The 21,542-nt window shown below is 31.8% G+C and overlaps 2 protein-coding genes and 1 long non-coding RNA gene across 3 annotated transcripts in view; 1 reads left to right on the top strand and 2 right to left on the bottom strand.

Moving 5' to 3' along the window:
* Positions 1–21,542, top strand: part of LOC139091684 (dentin sialophosphoprotein-like) — a 95,983-nt gene that overhangs the window by 35,496 nt on the left and 38,945 nt on the right. The window contains 3 exon segments of the mRNA XM_070641834.1: positions 16,306–16,536; positions 16,722–16,891; positions 19,514–19,560. Of these exon segments, the coding sequence (XP_070497935.1) occupies positions 16,306–16,536; positions 16,722–16,891; positions 19,514–19,560 (448 nt within the window).
* On the bottom strand, positions 8,396–10,009 carry LOC139091687 (uncharacterized). Its single transcript, XR_011544532.1, has 3 exons — positions 9,700–10,009; positions 9,276–9,640; positions 8,396–9,139 (listed from the first exon to the last, which is right to left on the bottom strand). It is a non-coding gene; the product is annotated as an uncharacterized lncRNA (long non-coding RNA).
* Positions 10,141–15,185, bottom strand: LOC139091711 (uncharacterized). Its single transcript, XM_070641870.1, has 5 exons — positions 15,170–15,185; positions 11,719–12,139; positions 11,085–11,667; positions 10,594–10,781; positions 10,141–10,333 (listed from the first exon to the last, which is right to left on the bottom strand). Exons 1-5 carry the CDS (start codon positions 15,183–15,185, stop codon positions 10,141–10,143), a joined length of 1,401 nt encoding a protein of 466 aa, XP_070497971.1.

A 21,542-nucleotide genomic window follows, 5' to 3' on the forward strand; every position in this document is an offset into this window, starting at 1 on the left:
AACTTAGCATTTTGACGACAAATATTAAAAACAATAATTTATATGATGATTCTTTCGTTATTCCGCAGCAATTTACACAACCTTACTAACATTGTCATTTCCTTTTGCAAATCCTTAAGTATTTACCATTTCCTCAAGAAAAATTCAATTTAGAGAGACGATATAAGAAGAAAATCCAACATCAAATAAGATGAAAGGAAAAAAGATTAAGAAATTTTTGCAAAAAAAAAAAAAAAGAAGTATAAACGTAAACAAGCCGGTCCAAAAGAAAGAAAAGAAGAAGAAGAAGGAGAAAGGAATGAAATAATTTAGCTCAATTAGAACAAAAGAAACTCATTTCTACGTTCAATTTTTATTTCTTCATTTTCAGTGAAATAATTTAGTAATTTAACCCGTTAATTACGGAGTTTTTTTAGGACTTTGGAGTGTATTTAATTGATAAATTATAGTTAATAAATAAGGTTTACGAAGACATTGGAGCGATTAAGTGTACCAATTTCGTATAATTAACAAAAATTTAGTGTAACATTTATGTTACGCTAGTATTTGACCGACACTTTTTTTTCCTCCATAGAAAATTTTAATTCACCAATTTTGTCCTTTCCCTAGCATTTAAAGTAAAAATGCATATATACTGTTATCTTTATGTCATTTACTGCTGTATTAGTTAAACTTTAATGTTTCATTACGCATAGCTGAAAAAAATTCACTGTCACATTGCACGTCATATTTCTTGAATTACGCATTGACGTGCTTTCAAACTTTAATTAATAAGTGTTTTTTACTTTAGTTCATCACATGAAACATTATGAGTAGTCAACAATTCTTTTAAAATGGCTTAAAACAACTTCCAAATTTTCTCCTCATAATTTTACACCAAAAAATTTATTTCATTAAAAATTCTACGAAAAACTGATAATACATCTTGATTATATTTTTAAAACTTCTATTTCATAATAGTTAACTATCCAGAAAAAAACTACAGCTCAAATCACAGCTGAATCACTTTAAATTATTAATTAAATATTTTCAAAATTTTTCACTCAAAAGTCTTTAAAATACTAGCGTAACATATATGTAACAAGCAAATTGTCGTCAAAATCCTGGCGTAACATTTATGTTACATTTTTTATCAGACAATAATTAATGTATTTAATTAAAGTTTCTATATGTTAACTTGTTAAATTTGATAACATATAATGATGAACTTTAAATATCTTTCGATTTCATGTTTGAAATATGGCTTGAAACCCAAAAATTTTGAGTTTAAAAATCACTCATTTTACGACTCAAAACTTAAACTTAATTAACTTCACTAATTTACATAATTGCAAATTGTAAGTTAGTAAATATGCAAGTTTAGTCATTAATGAATGATAACATTTGATAAAATAGCCAATTAAATTAATATTTAAAGAGATTTCAGAGAAAATATTAGCGTTACATATAAGTTACGCTAGTAAAGAACGGGTTAACATGCCGAAAATCATTCACATTAATCATTCGTCTTCTTCCTTCCTTACTTTTTTTTTTATACGAAAATTTTTATGTGAATATCAAGTGTATGCATGCCTCTTTCATCATCATCATCATAATCATTATGTGTATAAAGTATTGCAATTAGTTCTTTATTTCCTGGGATCCCAAAAAAACACAAGGCATAAAAAAAAGAAGGTTTTTAATGATAGTGGAGAGTTCATGTGCGTCATGTGTCTTAAGAAATGCTAACAAACTGTCTTCATGTTTGTATTTCATCAGAAATTAATGAAGAAAAAGATGAAATAAAATTCACATCGGAGTCCGAGGAGGAAGAAATGAACGAAAAAAAGTTTCGCAAGAAATTCTCATTTCCATCATACTTACTTGCTCCATTATTTCTACCCAAAAAAAAAATTGTATTTATTTTTATATGTACACATATACAAGAAATGAAAATTAAGTAAGACAGAAAGAGAGAATATATACTTAGATAGACATATATGCGCCTATATGGGTGGTCTATAGAGACTTGAAAATTATGCGGCATGCGGATATGTACGTGGATTTTCATGCATCGTGTAATTTGCGAGCAAGCGAGAAAGAACAAGGAATGGAAAAACAAAAGAAAGAAAACAAAATTGAGCAGTAGTACCAAAAAAAAAATAAACTGCCTTGTGCGCCTCATCATGTACGTATGTACGAATAATTTGGAACGAATTTTCCCAAAAGGGAAAAGGGCGTTATTGTGTGTCTTCTTGTCTATCTGCATGTCACTCGGATTGTTTGCTTGTTGATGAAGTATTCATCAAAATTTATTATGAATATGGGATGTATCAAGTCTGAGTGGGTCTACAAATGTAGCGTTCTGGAGATTTTGGCATGATTTATGACAGATTGTTCAATTTTGATGCGCAGATTCTAATATCTTGAAAATTTCAATTTATGGAACATCCATCAGCAGTGTCCTATTTAGAAACAGTCCCAACCCACCTCGAAAGACATTTCGTATTTGTACATACGCGATTACTGTTCATGACATGAAGGAACTTTTAATCAAAAAAGAAGAAAAAAGACAGGCATAAACAATTTGCCATCACGTTTTCAAAGATCTCTTTTTTTCATCATCATCATCATCATCGTCTTGCCTTTCTTTTTACATTGACACAATTTATGCAGCATCATCATCAGCAGCAGAATCTCATCTACGTTCATTTAACTTGTATTTATAAATATCACGAGAAGCTTATGCACAGATTTCATAGCTACTGATGCATTGACTACTGCTACATGATTCATGACATGACAAATATTCAGTTACAATGTAATATTACGAAAAATGATCAAGATAATAACAATAATAAGAATAATGAAGTCCTCAATGTGATGTTTAAAAAAAAAATGAAAATTATGCATGTCTAATGATTGAATATTACCACATGAAATAAATGGTTAATGAAGCTATTAAAACATCATTCATTTCCATTTTCATCCTTTCATTTCTCATCCAATCTCTTTTCATCATTTGCTTCTTATGCCGGTGGATATTCCCTTTTTTGTTTCTTCATTATATTTTTATTATTTTTGAAGCAAGTATTGATTGCCTTAAAACTACCTCATGTACATACACAAAAATTTAAAGGATAGAGAATGATGATGAAAAGACAAAAAAATAAGCTGAAGAATTGAGAAGATTTAAATCAATTTTTTATGCATTGATGTAATTAAAAATTATATAGTCTTTGTTGTAGACTAGACAACAAAGAGTTTTAAAATTTTACGGCACTAATCAGAACTTCATGCAAAATTTCTTTGAAGTTGTTTATATTTCCCATGGTATTTTAAACTATTTTTGGCGATTTAATGCTCAGATTATTGACTAATAGTCTATGGGGTCATTCACCACCCGAGCAATACAAATAAAGGAGTGTCTGATAAAGTTCTGTTATAAACAACAAATGGAATCAGCCTTAATTAAGCATCCATATGGATGCCACACACAGACAACTTCAATTTGGTCTACATTGGTGCTAATAAAAATGCTTTAGTTGTGCCTTCTTCATTTGTGTCGCTCGGGGCAGTAATGTTTCTACTTGAAAAACATGCTACCTAAATATCCTCAAGCTTCAATTGCCAGAATCAATAAAGTAAATAACCCAAAAATGTAAAAACGGTTCAATGCGATTTAACTCAATGTTTCCCGGAATGATGAACAAAGGCTTGCCATCATGATGCCGGGAGGACATCTCATCGGCACTTTGACGTTTTGTCCTCAAAACTGTAATGAAGCAGTACCCTAGAATCTATGTTGTGCTGTTCAAATAAGCAAAATGTTTAAGGCAATAAGTGACAAAATAGAAAAATATATTCTCAATAGATGGATACAGCAGGATACAGCCATAATCCAGGGATCTCCAAACAATTATTTACCAAAAAATATTTTACGATAAATTTACCACAAAAAATGTCATTCATAGAAATTTATCGAGCAAATAATGTAATATTTTGTATTACAAGAATTTGTCGTTAAAAATAAAAAAAAAAGTAAGTCTTGCTTGTTGTGTACCTGAAGATTTGGGAAATTCTCATGAATTCCATTCTTCTTTTACTACAACACAGCAAGCAAAAAAGAGAAAGAAATCCACAAGCAAATATTCAAGTAAACACCACAAGCTCAATGCTTGTTTCCAAGAGGAAGGAAGACAGCATAAAATCGATAAAGTAAAAATATGTGCACAATAAAAAATATTAAATTTTATAAACTATTTCCACTATTTCTAAATATCACCTGCACTTAATTGCTACTTTGCTCTTTTTTCGTTCGACTTCTTTTAGAAGTTTCACGTTTGCAATAATCATTTTAATTACCAACTAGGAGGTAGAGCTGTATGTGAGTTTATGCTGGAATAAACATGAAACATATTTATGTAGCTTCATTACTCGACTTATTTCCAATAAGTAATAAAAATTATTTTTAACTGCATTCATTTGCACATTTTAATATATGAAATAGCAATTTTGCTTCGAATGCTTTGGAAAAAGAACTAAGGTCGAAGCTGTAAGTACACGGGCACTTTGTGGTTAAAATTGTTTGTTGAAGATTGCTTGAGTCTGTAATGAAATACGGTGGTTTTTGGAGATTTTCAACACTTTATGGTGTTTGCTTAAAGAATTTTTCGAGACCACAACTCTTTTTTGTTCCTTAAAGATCTCTTGTGGTCAGTTTTGGCATGTTGGTGTAAACAAATAAAGATTCCAAATTGATTTTTCAAATAGCCAGTACTTTTTGGTATATTCTTTGTCATAGCGTTGGCAGAAGTCGGAGTTGGCTGCATATAAGTCCACCTTCCGCCGATGGCTATTCCCACAGATTTATAGCAACTTATGGAAGTCTTCGAATGACTTTCGCGAATTATTTCGGCCTGCATGCCAATTCTGAGATGTCACATGTCACTAATGAACAGTTATGTCTCTTAAACAGTTCTTGTGACAGTCTATCCTCTTAACATTCACAAGATCAAACCTAAAAACCCTATTTATTCAAGTTCCTTCCAGCATTTTTTGCTCAACGGATCTAATAATATCAGCATCAAGTAGTCACTACTTACATAAATGCATGGACATTCTAATAATCAAACGGAACAGCAATAAATCATGCAAAAAATCTTTAATTGCATCTTTAAATCACGTTCAATATAAATTCATCAATAATTGATAAGCGCATCTTAAAAGCCACATTAAAAATGCCGAAATATTCATTTGATTCTGATTGATTTTGCACATTTGCTCATGACATGCACAGTTTTCACCATTAACCTCTCAATTCCTTCTTGCATAAGCAAAAAAAAAGGAAAAGAAAATAAATTACAAAACAGGCAATGAAGATAAAAGCAAGAAGCAGCAACCAGCAGCACCAGTAGTAATATTTGAGCTATGTTATGCTATGCTCGATGGAAAGAGAAGAATCATGCTCGTAAAAAAAAACTGAAAAATGCCAGGTGTATTTGCTGCTGTATCATGGAATTAATTGAATTTTTTAGTTCTTCTCTTCTTCTTTCACATCTCTTCCTTTACTTACTTATATAGGAATTTCTGTGTTGTTTTTCGCTTTCCTCACACAAACAACTGTACAACTTCACATACATATATTAGCCTTGCTTGCTTCGGATACATTTCAATGAATCATTTTTATATTTCTTTTACCTACATTTCGATTTCTTTTCATTCTTTCCATCCATTGTAAAAGAGAGTATGGCAAAAAGAGCAAAAAATAGAATTTCTTACAAATGGATGTGAAGCATGTACACATGATGAAATGAGATGAAATTGGATGAGTGGTTATAATTGTAGTGAAACGATCAGAATGAGCTGAAAGAATCATTAATTATGCTGCAATAAGAATGTTTTTGCGATGAGTTTTATTCATGTGAGGATGGTTTTAGTTCCGTTGAAGATCAATCCAGAGCTCAACAGACGTCATTTATGAATGACCCCAAAAAAGAATTTTTTAATTTTTTAATGCTTTATTATTATGATAAATAATCTAAAGAAATTTTTATTGCTGCATATTCAGAGGTTCAACATTCAATTTCATATACCGTGACATTTGAAATATTAATTTACTTATTGTGCCTTTATGCAGTCTTTATGAATGAAGATGGATAATATTTCATGAATTTTTACATTAAGTAATATTTTTTATTTCACTTGTGATACGAATAATTTGCACAAAGTCGAGGCATTTCCTTTATTCACGACCCGAGTGACACAAATGAAGAAGGGTCCAATGATGCTCTTTTATCAACATCCGTATGACTTTTTTAAGTCCTTATACGCTCTGTAGAAAAGCCTTGGTCATTTGTGTAGCTCGAGACACAACTGAAAGCTATTTTGGAAGGAACACGGCTTAGAAATGGGCGAAAATCCGGCACTAGACAAGCATTACATCTGACTACATGTCAGATATGGTGAAAACTGACCATAATCCAGAACCAAATTGCACTGGAACCGTAGAAAATTCGTCGATCCAATGCACCTGCCTCGTATTTTCGGACACTTCTAAGCCGTGTGTGATTCCGGGTGTGATTCTTAATCATAATCCAGTAAACCATCTTTCTTATTCTTAGATCGACTTTCCTTAACTTTATGAAATTTCTTAGCTTTTTCCATGTCAATTTCTATATTATTCGTAAGATGTATAATGTCATCTTTATGTTTAATAATGCATTCCTTGAAATTATTTAATGTTTCTGATTCATCGTAGCTACCTCCATACTCTTTAGTCAGTAAGTTTTGATCCACAAAATTCCACAATTTAGTCACATCACTCATTACTTCCAATATTTTCTTATTTTTATCGTCTAAAATAAATTGAATGGATTTGAATAGTTGAACAGCAATTGATGGTAATCCGACAAAATATAGTTCCTTAACGCGAATTGTACTAACATTGATAAATGAAGAGAACTTTTTGAACATTTTATATGGAAATAGTTTGACATGATTAATGCTCAATCCTCGTAAATCATTTATGAAAATTATTCCATTTATCTGTGTATTTTCCTCAAACAATAGAGTATAAAAGACAATAGTAAGCAGTCTCACGATGTCATCGAGTGTGTATTTTGACGTGTCGAATTTTCTTGTTATGCACAGCACAATTCTTCTGCCGAATGCATCTCTATCTTTCATCACTGTAATTGCACCGGAATCATACATTTCCAATCCTTTCATGTAAAGTTCCTCATTCAAAATGCAAATTTGAGGGTGTTGATTAATAAATATGCAGAATCGTTCATATAATTTCTTAGCTTTGGGTATCACATATCTTCGAGCTCGGAGAAATGCAAGAATGTGTAAATCATCTACAATAATCAATATATTAAAATTGTTAATAATTTGTTGGACATTCCCGAATAGCACAAATCGATTAATCGGTCAAAAATCCAATCTCAAACTGGCATGGCTCTGACTTGGTTATGGGTTCAATTTAAATCGTCTCCACTTTTCATGCCGGCCTGGTGCCGGATTTTAGATTTATTAACCGACTTGTGCCATTCAGGATTCTTAAATTCAATGTCTTACCAAAGGGAAAATGACATTTGATAAATGAATGATTTTTGATAAACCTCGAAAACTCGTCAATCGATTTTTGTTTCAAAATTTCATTATCTTCAAAATGATCAAAGTCTGTCGTCTCCAATTGTTTATACATTTTTCACTGTCGAGAGATGATATTAAACTAAAACACATTTCTTATTATCTGTCTTAATATCTTATTATTTATTCAAGAGAATAATTGAAAAAAATGAGGAAAAAGCTGCTATTGATCTGTTTTGATATCTGTTTTTATATGAATTCAGAGAGAATCATTAAAGGGATGTACTTAGGTTTAATGGAGTATTTTCTGAATTACTGTGGGATTTGGTTTAAATTTGGAGTCACTCAATCTGGTGCCGGTTTTTGGATTGATTAACTGACTTGTATTGTACAGGGCAATTGGTTAAATTGTAGACAAAATTTAGTTTGAATCTATTGGGATTGAATCTGTCAATATATCTTGGAATGCTATAAATCGAAAATAATTCTGGTTATAATCAAAAAACTTGTGTCATTCAATACAGCTTCTATCTATTTTGGAACCAAATGCATTTGAATTGAAAATGCAAATCGGCGGAATACATAAACCTAGTACCATCAAAACTCATGTCTATTTAGATTCAAATAGACATTTTCAAATTATTCTGTTGATATGATAGAAACTTTGTCTAAAGACGTTGAGTGATATTGGACTCAGCAATTTTTGCTTCATATTTATTTTATATGGCATAAAAATAATCATTATGGTAAAGTCACCAAAACCGGAAAATTTTGAAACAACTTTGAAAGGATTTAAAGATGTCTGAAAGCTTAAACTAAATTTGTCTCATTTACTCTTTAAATCTTCATTCAATAGTCTATTCTGTATTGATAGTAAATTTCGTTGAGAGCTCAAAAAGTTTATCCTTATTCAAAGTTATAAGGCTTTTGAAGTCACTTAAAGCTTCCGTATCAGTAAATCTTTTTCCACCGTACTCAGTTGACATTTTACTTTGGTCAACAAATGTCCATAAGTTTCCTAAATCGCTCATTACTTGAAGTCGGCTTCGATTTTTATCATGTAATATGTATCGAATAGCCTTGAATAACTGGACAGCAATTGTTGGCATTCCCACAACATAAATCTCTTTAAACTTGATTACACTGATATTCATGTATGAAGAATAGTTTGCAAGCATTTTGTAAGGAAATAACTTCAAATGACTAAGGCTCAATCCATTCAGGTCATTAATAAAGACTATCCCATTTTTCTGTGTATCCTCTTCATATGACAGCACGCACAGTATCAAGTTAAACAGTCTCATTGTATCATCGAGTGTATATTTTGATGTGTCGAACTTTCTTGTTGCGCACATGATTATTCTCCTTCCTAATGCATCTCGTTCCTTCAGTACTGTTATCGCACCTGTGTCATATAATTCCAATATTTTTGTGTATTTTTCTTCATCAAAAATACAAATTTCGGGATTCTGTTTAACGAAGAGACATGCTCTCTCAAACAATTCTTTGGATCTTGGAATGACATACTTCCTTGCTCGTAAAAATGCAAGAACGGTCAATTTGTCTAAAAAAGGAAAATATTTTGATTAAATTTAAAAACATTGGAGATAAGGAGTCATTTTGATACTAAATCGATATAACTTGCAGTTTCTGTTCTATATATCACTGCCTAGCATCCCAAAAGACCCTTATTGAATTACCTATTTCACCATTATATGCTATAAATGGATGTTCTTGTATAAACTTTGTAAACTCATCAATGGCTTTTTGTTTCAAAATTTCATCGTCTTCATAATGCCCGTTGTCAGTCTTCTCTTTTACGTGAAACATTTTGAACTGTCTATTGCATTAAAGTCACAAGCATTTAATTTTAAAGTCATTCATTTATTAAAGAGAATTCTACAAAAAAGTGAGAAAATTGAGTAAATTATCACAAATCTTTCTTCTTCTGCCTGGAAGCTCTAAAATAAAATTTAAAGAGATTAATAATCGGTTGTTCAATGAGCAAGTTCAGTATCAATCCATAGGCCAAAGATGCTGTCATTCCGTAGAGATAATGCACAGTCTAGAATGGAAGTTTGACGAATTAATGTCAGAACATATTATGAATTAATTTGAGCTTACAATTGTGTACAAATTATAGTCAATAAGTTCTTTACGCGTTATCAACATCCATCGATAAACCACCGCATGAGCAATCAGAACAGATAATCCAAGTCGATCAAATGGCACCCAGAATCGAAGCGATAGAAATTTTGTAACTAAATCTTGTGAACCATAATGACATAGGAATAGAACCATCGTGAATATCACTGAATGATAGAATTTGTCGAGTGTTGATAAGTAAACTACGTATTCTTTGAGAAATGGGACTTTTACACGTAGGAGCCATATTAATGTTAGGAAGAATGGTGTTGTCCATAAAAATAATTTTTTGTTCTATGAAATATGAAGAAAGGCATAATTAGCTTAAGATTGAAAGTAATAATGGGTAATAACGATTGTCAAAGCTATATCGGACCAACTGTATGTCATCCAGGTGCAATTAGTACTCATTAAATGCGATTAGCCTTCATTAGACATACAGCTAGTCCAACATAAACCTGCCAGCTCAAGAAATATATAGTATACCCTGTCAATGTTAACAGATTTAACTGTAATAGTGAAGTATCCAAACATCATTCCAAAAATCCATCCAGGTAACGCGAATTGAGTTTCTTGAATGTATCTTGATAGGGTTTTCTCCTCATATGAAAGGCTAAAAATAGATCAGGATATAATGTCATTCAAACATTTAATTTAGGAATTTTAAAAGAGTTTTTAAGACCAATCTGTTTTATATTAGGACAGTGCTTTTCAAACTACTTCGAGGGTGACATGTCTAGTGTGAATTTTGGATGTTGCCATACTTTTCAAGATACAACTACAGATTTTGCATCATATGAGTCACTAGTGTGTCGCAAAGTATTGTTTGAGTGTACTGTACTAGGGCCTTAATAACTACTATCAGCTACTTACTACTTCATATTTTGAAAATATTCTTTATTCCCAATGATATATGAGTAATTGATGGCATACGCAATCACAAGAAGCGATGAAAAAACAATATAACTTGACTTCCTCCATTTCCATAAAAGGAACACAACAAATGGTGTAAGCATAAACAAATGAAAGTCCACAGCAAAATAATATGATGGTGGCAAGAACTAAAAATTTAAGAAATTCATTATTTTATGAAATTTTAATGAAATTAAGCAGGAGCATTCCGAGCGAAAAATGGAAAAGGCTCTGTTGTGACTACTTTATGGCTCTATTTCGACTTCTTTAAGGCTTCATCACTTCTCTGAAGCTCCGTCACGGATACAAATATTTGAATCATACTTCCTTTGGCGAGCATATGATTAACATTAATGAATGTACGTATGCGTGACGACGTAAAGGATCAATGTCAATTTTCTAAAGTTTCTGTATTGAGACGTTTCCCATTTGTGTAGCTCGAAATTACTTACAGTCTCTTTGAGGTCAACAAAATAGTTTTGAATTTGAAGCAGTGGAAGCCAATATAATTTGTATGCTTTTGTAAATTGATTTGGAAAGAAGTATGGTGCTTCAATAAATTCCGATACCCAACCTTGCATGATAAATCTCTCAACAACCATTACGAAAAATAATAATGGAACAATTCTTAAATATCGATAAATGTACATCATTGGAATGTTTAGCCTTTTTAGTTCCAACAATTTCCAAAGTGCTCTCGTCAATAAGAAGCTTGTTATCATTTGACAAAATGTTGTTCCAGCTGGACCTTGTGATATAACCATTTCATATTCTCCTTGATGATATGCAAGAATGTTTTGAGAATTTCTTGTTGGTATATAAAGACTAGCAAGTATCATATGAATAAAAGCAGTTACGTAATGTGATATTGTCTTGATTCCTCGTAGATATGCAATGGTATCATCATTATTTTCATCATAGATTAAATTTTTAAGGTTTCTAGTCAGAGAAAATGATGAATAGATTGATTCTTGATTCCGATAGCTTTTGATAGTGCTTACAATAGCTAAAATAATGAAGAAAAGAACGAAAGATCTGAGAGAATTTTGATAGCATGAAAATAATTGGGAATTTTAAATTACTGACATTCCAAAAACTCCAGAAGTTGTCATCAGGAAGTGCTTCTTTACTTGACAAAATTCATCTTGATCATAGTCAGTAGACATAACGTACTTTGTGCCATTCAGAATATGTTCCATCAATTGAGGAACTAAAGTATTAGGATTGCAGGTTGATGGAATACATACAGCACCTCCAAATCTTGAGTCTAAATCCTGCCAGCCTTGATTGAAAAAGCTTGATTTAGGCATGACTGATATTGTGTCTTGAGATGTTGAATAATATTGAACTGAGCAATATTTTCCTTGAATTCCTTCATTTCCATCTAGTCCAAAATTAATGCATTTGTCAAAATCACCGAAATCGTAGGAATTGCCATACAATTTTTCTGTTTTAAAGTCCGCGAATGTTGATGTTACTACAAAATTCAAGTTTATTATTTTTGAACCTTATATGATATTTCCAACACTCACACTCAGCCTTCCATCCCGATAAATTATTTTCTCTAAAGTCTTTCAAAAATTCCTCGCAAATATTCATATTTGCCACTAACTCGACTGTGAAGTAAACAGTTCGAAGATGAAAAGTGAACTAAAGCTGAGAAGAAATGAACTAATCATGAAGGTTATCGTATCAATAGGTTTATGTGTTATCACTAGATTTGTTGTTCTCTCTCAGTTGTATACAAATTTACTAAGCCATTGACATTATAATAAAATTTGTTTAAATTTTTTCAATATTGAAGCACGAGTTGGTAATCATATCGACAGCATTTCTGTTAAGATTTCACAGTAGGGACCGAATCACATACGTCGTTACAATTCGGAATCCTTAGTGAGATATGGGGAGCATATGCTTATATATGGTTGGGTTCCTCAAATTTCACTCTGCTCAGACACCAGAGTTATTATTGGTGATATATTTCGAGTTCTATAACTATGGTTATTCCCAGCAAATTCAGTACTTTTAAGGTTCTTTATTAACACCAAAAGCCAACATTTAAATTTCTCCTTGGAGTAGAGTAAGTTGGTAGGGTATCCTTCCTATTAAACCCGAGAGGCACAATGCGGCGACTTAACGCTGCTTTTGTTAATATGCTGTGCTGTTTGGATAATATAAGCAGGAATAAAGAATTCAAAAAGCACAACTACCTGACCATTCAAGGAGCATGCTCATGAGTATGGTTATGAAATATTTAAGTGAGTATGTTCATTGTCTTTTAGGGTTAGATTCTGACATTTTAAAGAATAAGACTCTGAATGTTCATTATTTTTATATAAAATTTAAAGCTCCGTTCCTTCTCATGTATCCATTTAAGAATCGTTTACTTTATCTAGGATAATAATAATTTCTACAAAGATAAGCACAACAAGACAACAGTAACCCTAAATAAACATGTACATTTTTTCCATCCTTTAAAAACCATCATGACTGATCTCATGTTTAATTCTATATAGCATCAAGTAATGCAATAAGAAAATTCCTGAAGCATTTAAAGAGATATAAAAATTGTACAAATAATTCATTTTTGTGCTTCCCAAACATGCAATATATCTGTCCAACGTTTCACATTATAACATGAAATTTTCATAATTTTTTTTATTTTCTGTTGCATGTTTCGTTGCTTCTTAAAAGCAGCATCAGCTGACAATGGAAAATTATTTTCCCATTTCTTCATCGTTCCTTGCTGTGTGAAATTGAAAAAAAAAATCTATTTGGTTAAAAATTGCACTCTGATATCCTGTGCTCATGCCACACAATTCATGTTATATATAAATATATGTCTGTCTATGTGCACACTGAAAATAAATTGTAGCATGATTGCATCTGATGGCGGTGAAAATTGAGCCATAAATTTTTGTGCAAACATGCAAATGGAGAGTGAAAAAAAAAATATTCCGTTCTGTTTCTTCCTTCTGCTCTTTGTATTCCCAACTTGTGTAGTTGATGTGTTAATTTAATTGAATTTAAATTGTCATTTTGCTTTTAAATTTATGTTGTTTGTTCTCCTTTTTTTGTGTTGTTGCCACTGATACTCATTTTGCAATTTTATTTTATGAATGTGAATTTGTATATGAACAAAAAAAAAATGCAATTTCATAAATGACACTTTTATGCAATTTATGACAGTCTTTTATGCGGATTTAATGCACCGTAATTTTATGAATTTACTAACAGTAGGCGATGAAAATAATAATTTTTTATAAAATTGTCAAGAAAGGACAAAAAGAACATATTTCATAATTTAGTCTACTCGACTGACAATAACATTTTTGAATAATTTATTTATCTCGCATATTTCAAGGCTTTCCGGTAAATGTTAAGCATATACATACATATTTAAATTTCTGGAAATCAATGAGCAAATTGTGCTTAAGCTCGCTAATAATGACATTCACATTTTCAATAATATACAAGCTTTAATCCCGGAATGCAAATGGAATAGAACAGGTGAGAAATCAAGCCTCAGCTTTGTGAACATGGTTAAAATTGGGTATTCATCGAGCCGTATAAATCAATTATGATCATGGCTTCCTGACTTCATAAAACCAGCAATACTGTCTCATGATTGCCTGAATTCTTCATTCAATCGATGTTTAAGTCGTTTCTAAGCCGTTTGTGTACCAAAATGCAGAAATTGTCATAAATCAATCCTCAATTGTTTGGAGTCCATGCCAATTCATGCAAAATCCATACTGGCTACTCCCCTGATGTCGATAATGCTAAAATAATAGAATACCACTGCTCTACTTATATAACACTAAAGTTCATTCTTTAATCTAGATTGGAATTAGGAATTATTTATAATTTAATCAATACATAGCAAATGAAGCATATGGAAATGCCTTTATTATTCCAACAAATATCATATTTATTGAACTTTATTATGTTTTATAAATATTTAATAGAGAATGAACAATAATATTGGAATCTAGAATCTAGGGCAATATGGATTTAGTTCTATGAATGATTAGTGCAAATCTATTTGAATAGAAGTTATGATGATCTGATAATCCTGACGCTAACACGGAATATTTTAATGCACAATAATCCACAAAAATTACTGCAGATTCCAGATTAAAAAATTTCGAAAATCATAAAAATTATGAAGGAAATACATCAAGAGCAACCGTCTTATTTACTGCATTTATCATGATGACTTAATAGTCTGCGAAATAGCTGCCATTATGGTAATGTTATGCATGAGTGCCTTCCAAAATAATTGAAAAATTTACGAAAATTATTCACCAATCAACGTTCGTCGGTTCCATGTTATAACAAATTGAAAATCATTCAATAAATGCATATCCATTTAAAAAAATTTAAGGGTACAACACAAAGTCGTTTCCTTTTGTTGTTTTGCACGCAACGGCATTTGTCATTTCCTTTTGATAAACTTCTTTCTATTCCAATATTGAAATACAATAATAATTTTTCTTTAAATTCGCATAATTAACCCCTATCTTGTGATTATTACCTTCAATGCCAACCATTTGTGCAAATATGCCCTACATTTCTATTCTTCCTCTTCTTTATGTCGCATGTCAAATTAAAACCCTTCATGTACATTATTCCCAATTAAACTTCTCAAACTCTCACGCGTTTGTTGAGTACATGAGTCTACATACTTACTGTCACTACATATACACATGCTCTTTGATGTGAATTAAAATGTTTGCGAAAAAAAAGCAATTAAAAAGAATGGAAAGGAAAGGGGAGAGAATGAAGAAGAAGAAGTGAAAGAGTTTTACTCTAACGCATGTAAATTGATATGTCTGTCATATGAATGAATGGAACGAGAGCTCATAAAGCATGGAAATTTTATAAACAATACAGAATATATATTATCATTGTTTGAAGTTATGCGACATGTATGTACGTTAGTTCACGTATGTATGATTGAGGAATTGCATTGTGGTATGACATTGAAAATATATGCAGCATAAATAAGAGTGAAAGAAAAGGAGTAATTTAAGTTAAGAAACTGAGAATTTAAGGTGAAGTGAGTCCATGGCGCTTTAATCTCGTGGACCTTTTGCTAGGTATTTTGAGCTTCATCAAGAAAGTCACATGACTTGTCATGGTTTTTAGTGCATGTAGCTTAAAACCTAATTTCAAAGCCAATCATCTATATTTTGTGACTTGGTCCAATACAACGATAAGAGCTGTGTATTGAGCACTGCTAATAGAAGATGGTTTTAGAATGCTTTGTGTCACGCTCCTTTGTGCAGTAGCCCTCAGATAAGAGGACGTGGGATTGAGTCCCTCGGGAAAGTGTACTTTCTTCTCTAGAACATTAAGGTTCCGAACAAATTCCTTACAAACACATTTTAAATTGAAATTCCTAAAAACATTCAGGACAGTCACCAACTTATTTCTAAAAACATGCGATTAGAAACTGAACTTCATATTTCAATGGGTTATATATAAAGTTGAAGAACAAATGCAATGACGAGGGTAATTACAAAAGAATTGCAATAGAAAGGAGTCTTGTCTCGTCATTGAATTTGCAATGTCTGATGCAATATATACTTACAAAATGATATCAAATTTCATTTGACAAACTTAATATTTCATTGTCTTTTTTTTCAATTATTTTTTTTCCATGTACAGGATGGCGGAAGGGGACACTTGGATGGATTAGCATCTGTTTATTGTGAATTGTTGATGGCACCATTTAATGAAGTTTTATCATCACTTGAAGATGCCCGACAGAGGGCGTGGTCACAACGTAGTCCAAAGCATTATCCGGGTATGAGTCGAGGCCATCGAGGCAATTCCAATCAAATTGGCACGTTACCAAATAGTCATAGTCAACCTATTTATGTACCGGGAAAATATTCTGTGAGTATTTGCTTCTTTTTTTTATTCATTGTGTCACATCCATTAATCACGAAAACAAATTACGACAAACATTTTAACTCTCCTCTTTTCATCCCTTTCTTTACATTTACATGATATGCTGCTTGCTCGTCCACTCGATTTTACTTTAACATGACAATAAAATGGATTAAATTTTCTATATTTAGCCATCAAGTTGTCTATCTGACAAGGAGGAGGATGAAATTTATGGTTTCGGCTATGGGTGCTTTGCCTCACGGGTCGGACGTAATACATTACAATCAATGCAAAGCCAAATGCCACAACAACAGCAATCATTACCAAATAATTCAACAAATGTACCTGTTACGCAGCAAAGGTAAGTCCCCATGACGAAATTAACGTTTTTTATTTAGTGTACCTGTATCGAAAATGCATTATAGATGTAGGAAAAAAATTTCATGCTCGGATAGGATTAAAAGATTTTATGACCACACATTACGACTAATATTTTCTAAATCATTTATACAAATTTGTCACACCCAACGAGATTTTAGCTGAACATTGAATGCACAATAATGAGGAAGTATTTGGAGGATATTTATGTATCACGGCTGTTTAAATTTGATTTTATTAATGTACACAAAACCGAAAGAATTTTTTTTTGGAACAGAGGAACTAAATTGTTTAATTTTCAAATCTGTCTCGCTTAGTTATGGAGATGATTTTCTATTCATAATTTGGTTAATGAATTAAATTTGAGCTGGAATTACCGGCATTTCAATGAATATTTTGATTCCACCTAAAATAAGATTAAAATTAATTTAATGAATGGATCCATATGAGGATGATTAATGAGATTCTTGCTATGTGACAATGTTCTGCTTCCAGACATCATAGCCATAATTTTACAAACTAAAATAACCTCAATGAATTTTAGTTCCAAGTAGCTCAAACCACAATAAAATCCTTTCATAAATAAATTATGACTGGCAATAATTTAATTACAATGATTATAATACATCCTACAAAATTGGCTTGTTCAAAATATTAGTGCTAACCATTAATTAAAATCGGAAGAGTTGGTGTCCAACACAGCAACAAAAGTGCAAAATAACTTAATTAATTATTGGTGTTTAATGTGTTTTGGAATTGTGGATTGAATAATTTTGATTTATGGTTAATTAATTTAAATAAATTTATGTTTAAAGGAAACCCGGTCTGCATATATTGAAATGTTAGCACTATGGCGATGAGGTGGCAGTATGCTTTGAACTAAATTGGCGAATACAATCAAATTTGCCAATTACCTGCCACTTGGTTTTAAATAAACTCTCGACACGCAGCCGTAGTTGCAACATTTTAGAGTGTGCCGAACAGGACCTAACCGACAGTGAGCATACTCATCTGAATGAACATGCTAATGAATATGCTAAATCAATATAATTGAGCATATCCAATTTTTTGACAATTCTTGATTGTACCGAGACTACCGAGTACTGCCGTCAATGCTTCTCGACACACCTGAAATCAAGCTGTGACATAGGAGTGAATCATAGAGTATAGTTCAAGTATTGTTTCTGTGGATTCTCAAAGAAATGAAATCACCAAAGCAAATTTCCTTTTACAGTGAAATAAAGTCATTCACTCTTTATTGAATTTTAATGATTTGTTGATAGTCCAAAAACATATTTCAATTTCCACATATAAATAGTCACTGAAATAATTCAATTGGGCTTGGAGAATCACGATAGATTAAACATTGTATAATGTCAAATATATCAATTCAACATGAGCCACATTAATATCATTAAGCTGATGAAATGAAATTGAATGTACAAAAAAATATAAATTAGCAACATTGTTGTTAGTCACGATTTGAACTGCACGATACGATGATAGTGTAAAATACGGCTAATGAACATAAAATTTAATTTTTGATTTCATGCTATTTTGTATTTTAGAATTATAAATGGAAACTAGTGCAAATGTTACTTTTTTTTGATAACATTGTAGATTTCGACAGGAATTGCTATAAAGTGTTGAAAACGCGATTTGTGAAGTTTGAAAGACTTTTGGATGGATAACTGTATTAGTGTAATTAAAAGTCCATGAAGCAGCTGTTCCAAAAATACACAATGGAGGTTCACTTATTACGTAACGTTCTTAGGTTGGGTGTCAAAACATCAAATTCTTATGTTACGTACTTTAACAGACTAAGAACATGTTTCAATGGTACAGATAAACCACTACGGTACCTAAACGCACCATTAAAGACTTAAAACACCCTTAAATTTAATTATTTCCTTACTTTTGCTAGCCGTACAAGATCGTCCGTGATTCATGGCCTCTCTCAGTTGGCGTCTAATACAGGCTCTATTCCTGACTGCTATTTGCCATTTACCCAACATCAAATGCTTCAATGTCTCTATCAACAGCCTCACTAGTCTCCAAGAGTTCTTTGGCTGTCGTCGTGCTCTGTTGCCATCCTCAAAGTCAGACATGAATGTTTATCAGGCTGTATTAATGGGAGCTTCACTAGGTGGAGACAAGGTGTCCTGCCCATTTTAGAGCCTATTAAATGTACGATTAATTACAATCAACTTTATTCATGTTGAATTTTCCAACCAGTTAATTATTTTGAATCCATCAAAACTTCCTCGAATGTCTACAAAGTTTCTTCCTACACAAGAAAATAAAAAATTGTAAAATGTGATCATAAAATTTATTAATCATCCATTACGTTTAATGAAATATTAATCCAATGAATATAAATGTGTAGTTATGACTACCAATAATACGATAGTCTCCATTTTCAAGTTAATCAATTTTTATTTACATCAATAAAACCTGCTTAATTGCTACAGAAAAAAAAGACTGGCTACATGTAAATTATATTGTTGATCGTTAACCAACAGCAATGCACACAATATTTTTTATTTATTACGAATGTCAGTGAAATAATTAATGAATAACAATGTCTTCTTTATATCTTTTACAGCTGTTTAAGTCCACGATCAGCATATTTTTATGAGCTTCCACCTGCAGGTATGTACATACAGATTTTACGTACTTATTCTTTTTTGGTTACGTGTTGTGAAATAATTTATAAATTTAGATGATTAATGCCTAATTTAACACATAATATCATTATGCATATGAATTCTATGACCATTATCCATTCTCATACTGCCCATTATGATCACGATATTATTAATAAATTTATGAATATCGTAAACTTTATGTGATTATTATTGCTCTCTTTTCTTTTTTTTTCGTAAATATTTATCTCTGTGCATGGTCCTCTGTCCCTCTTACTCTACTGTTATTGCCCAAACATGTTATAAATTCATGCACCTACCTATCTCACTCACTTACGTACATATTACAAGCACAGATTATTTACAGTCCTCCGTTTCATTTCTCATTATCTCGCATCATCCATTGTGACCAAGTCATGCCATTATAATGGGCACCAGATATTCGGTAGAGATAAAATGTGAGAGATAAAGGAGAAAAAAATCAGAATAAATTTTCGTTCTTCATTTCTTCTTGTTTCATTTTTGCCTCTGATGCTGCTTCTGTTACTTCTTTAGTTTATCAGAAATAAAAAAGGGAAAAGAAAATTTAATCGCATAAATTTACCCGCGAGCTTTTTACGCGTAAGACTAACAAAAATTTTTTGGAGGCTTCTTGTGGATGAACATATATATATGCCATTGCCAGTGGAAATAAAAGCGGAGATTCGGTAGAGATAAAATGTGAGAGATAAAGGAGAAAAAAATCAGAATAAATTTTCGTTCTTCATTTCTTCTTGTTTCATTTTTGCCTCTGATGCTGCTTCTGTTACTTCTTTAGTTTATCAGAAATAAAAAAGGGAAAAGAAAATTTAATCGCATAAATTTACCCGCGAGCTTTTTACGCGTAAGACTAACAAAGAATTTTTGGGAGAGGCTTCTTGTGGATGAAGTGGCTTGAGCGCATTTAAGTAAAGAGTTATGGAATGAACGTTTCGAGGAACTGATTAATTTATTGAATCATTTCTCACCATTTGGAACTTTAGTAAAGTCGTCTGTGGATGGAGCCAGCATCCAGCATCATTTTCACCTTCTGTCGTCTCTAGAACTAGCTTCGCACATCACGATCAAGGCTTCGGAACTGATCAATGGTCATTTTGATCAATATTGCTCATGTTTGACCATTTTGATCACTTCAACCCTTTTGATCACGACGACACTGGACGTCCTAACTACCATACGTAAAACTAGTCGAAAATGACATCTCCCCTAAGTAGCACAAAGCGGAGAGTCTCAAAAATGTCAGAATCAGGCGTGACGATGTCGCCATGATAGCATTGCGTTTTACCTTTAATGTAGTGGCCCTAACAAACATTCTGTGCTGTTCTGACTTTCCATTCAGGTTTACTAATTAACTAAGTATTAGTAGTTCCACATACAGCCAATGTGCCGTACATAATTTAAAAATTCAGGATACGTTTTTGCAAACATGAACGCTTTTTAGAATGAGCAAAAAAATATGAAAATATAGCCAGCATTTCCACTGAAAATGATTACATAAAATTTTTGACAAACTAACTTCCATTTGTTGGCGCAGGCACTAACTTATGTGCTATCTTAGCAAAAAAAAGAGAATATTTTTGGCAACGAAAAATAAAAGAAATTATTCCATAAAAGTCAGTTCCTTTGCTTTCTTCTATATTTCTACTTCCTCCTCAGACCTCAACCAGTGGACGATCAACAACAAATGCTTGTTTGCTGCTTTTTATCGCTGAAATGAATAGAAAAAAAAAGGAAAATTTTTTTATTGACAAAATTTGTCGAGTCTTCAAAAAATTGTAGGAAAGAAGGAAAAATGGGAAGAAAAACTGTTTCCGCTATTTAATATTAAATGCCTTCTTACCATCCCCGTCATGCCTTATGTTTATTTTCTATCTTAAAAATAAGAAATTTAGTGGCAAAAAATATTTTTCTGGCATTTTATTTCACTTTGGCATTGTTATTGTTAAAATG

Source organism: Chironomus tepperi, unplaced genomic scaffold, assembly GCF_022539635.2.
Source record: "Chironomus tepperi strain 1889 unplaced genomic scaffold, CSIRO-AGI_Ctep_v1 contig_260, whole genome shotgun sequence".
In the NCBI taxonomy this organism is placed as follows: Eukaryota; Metazoa; Arthropoda; class Insecta; order Diptera; family Chironomidae; genus Chironomus; species Chironomus tepperi.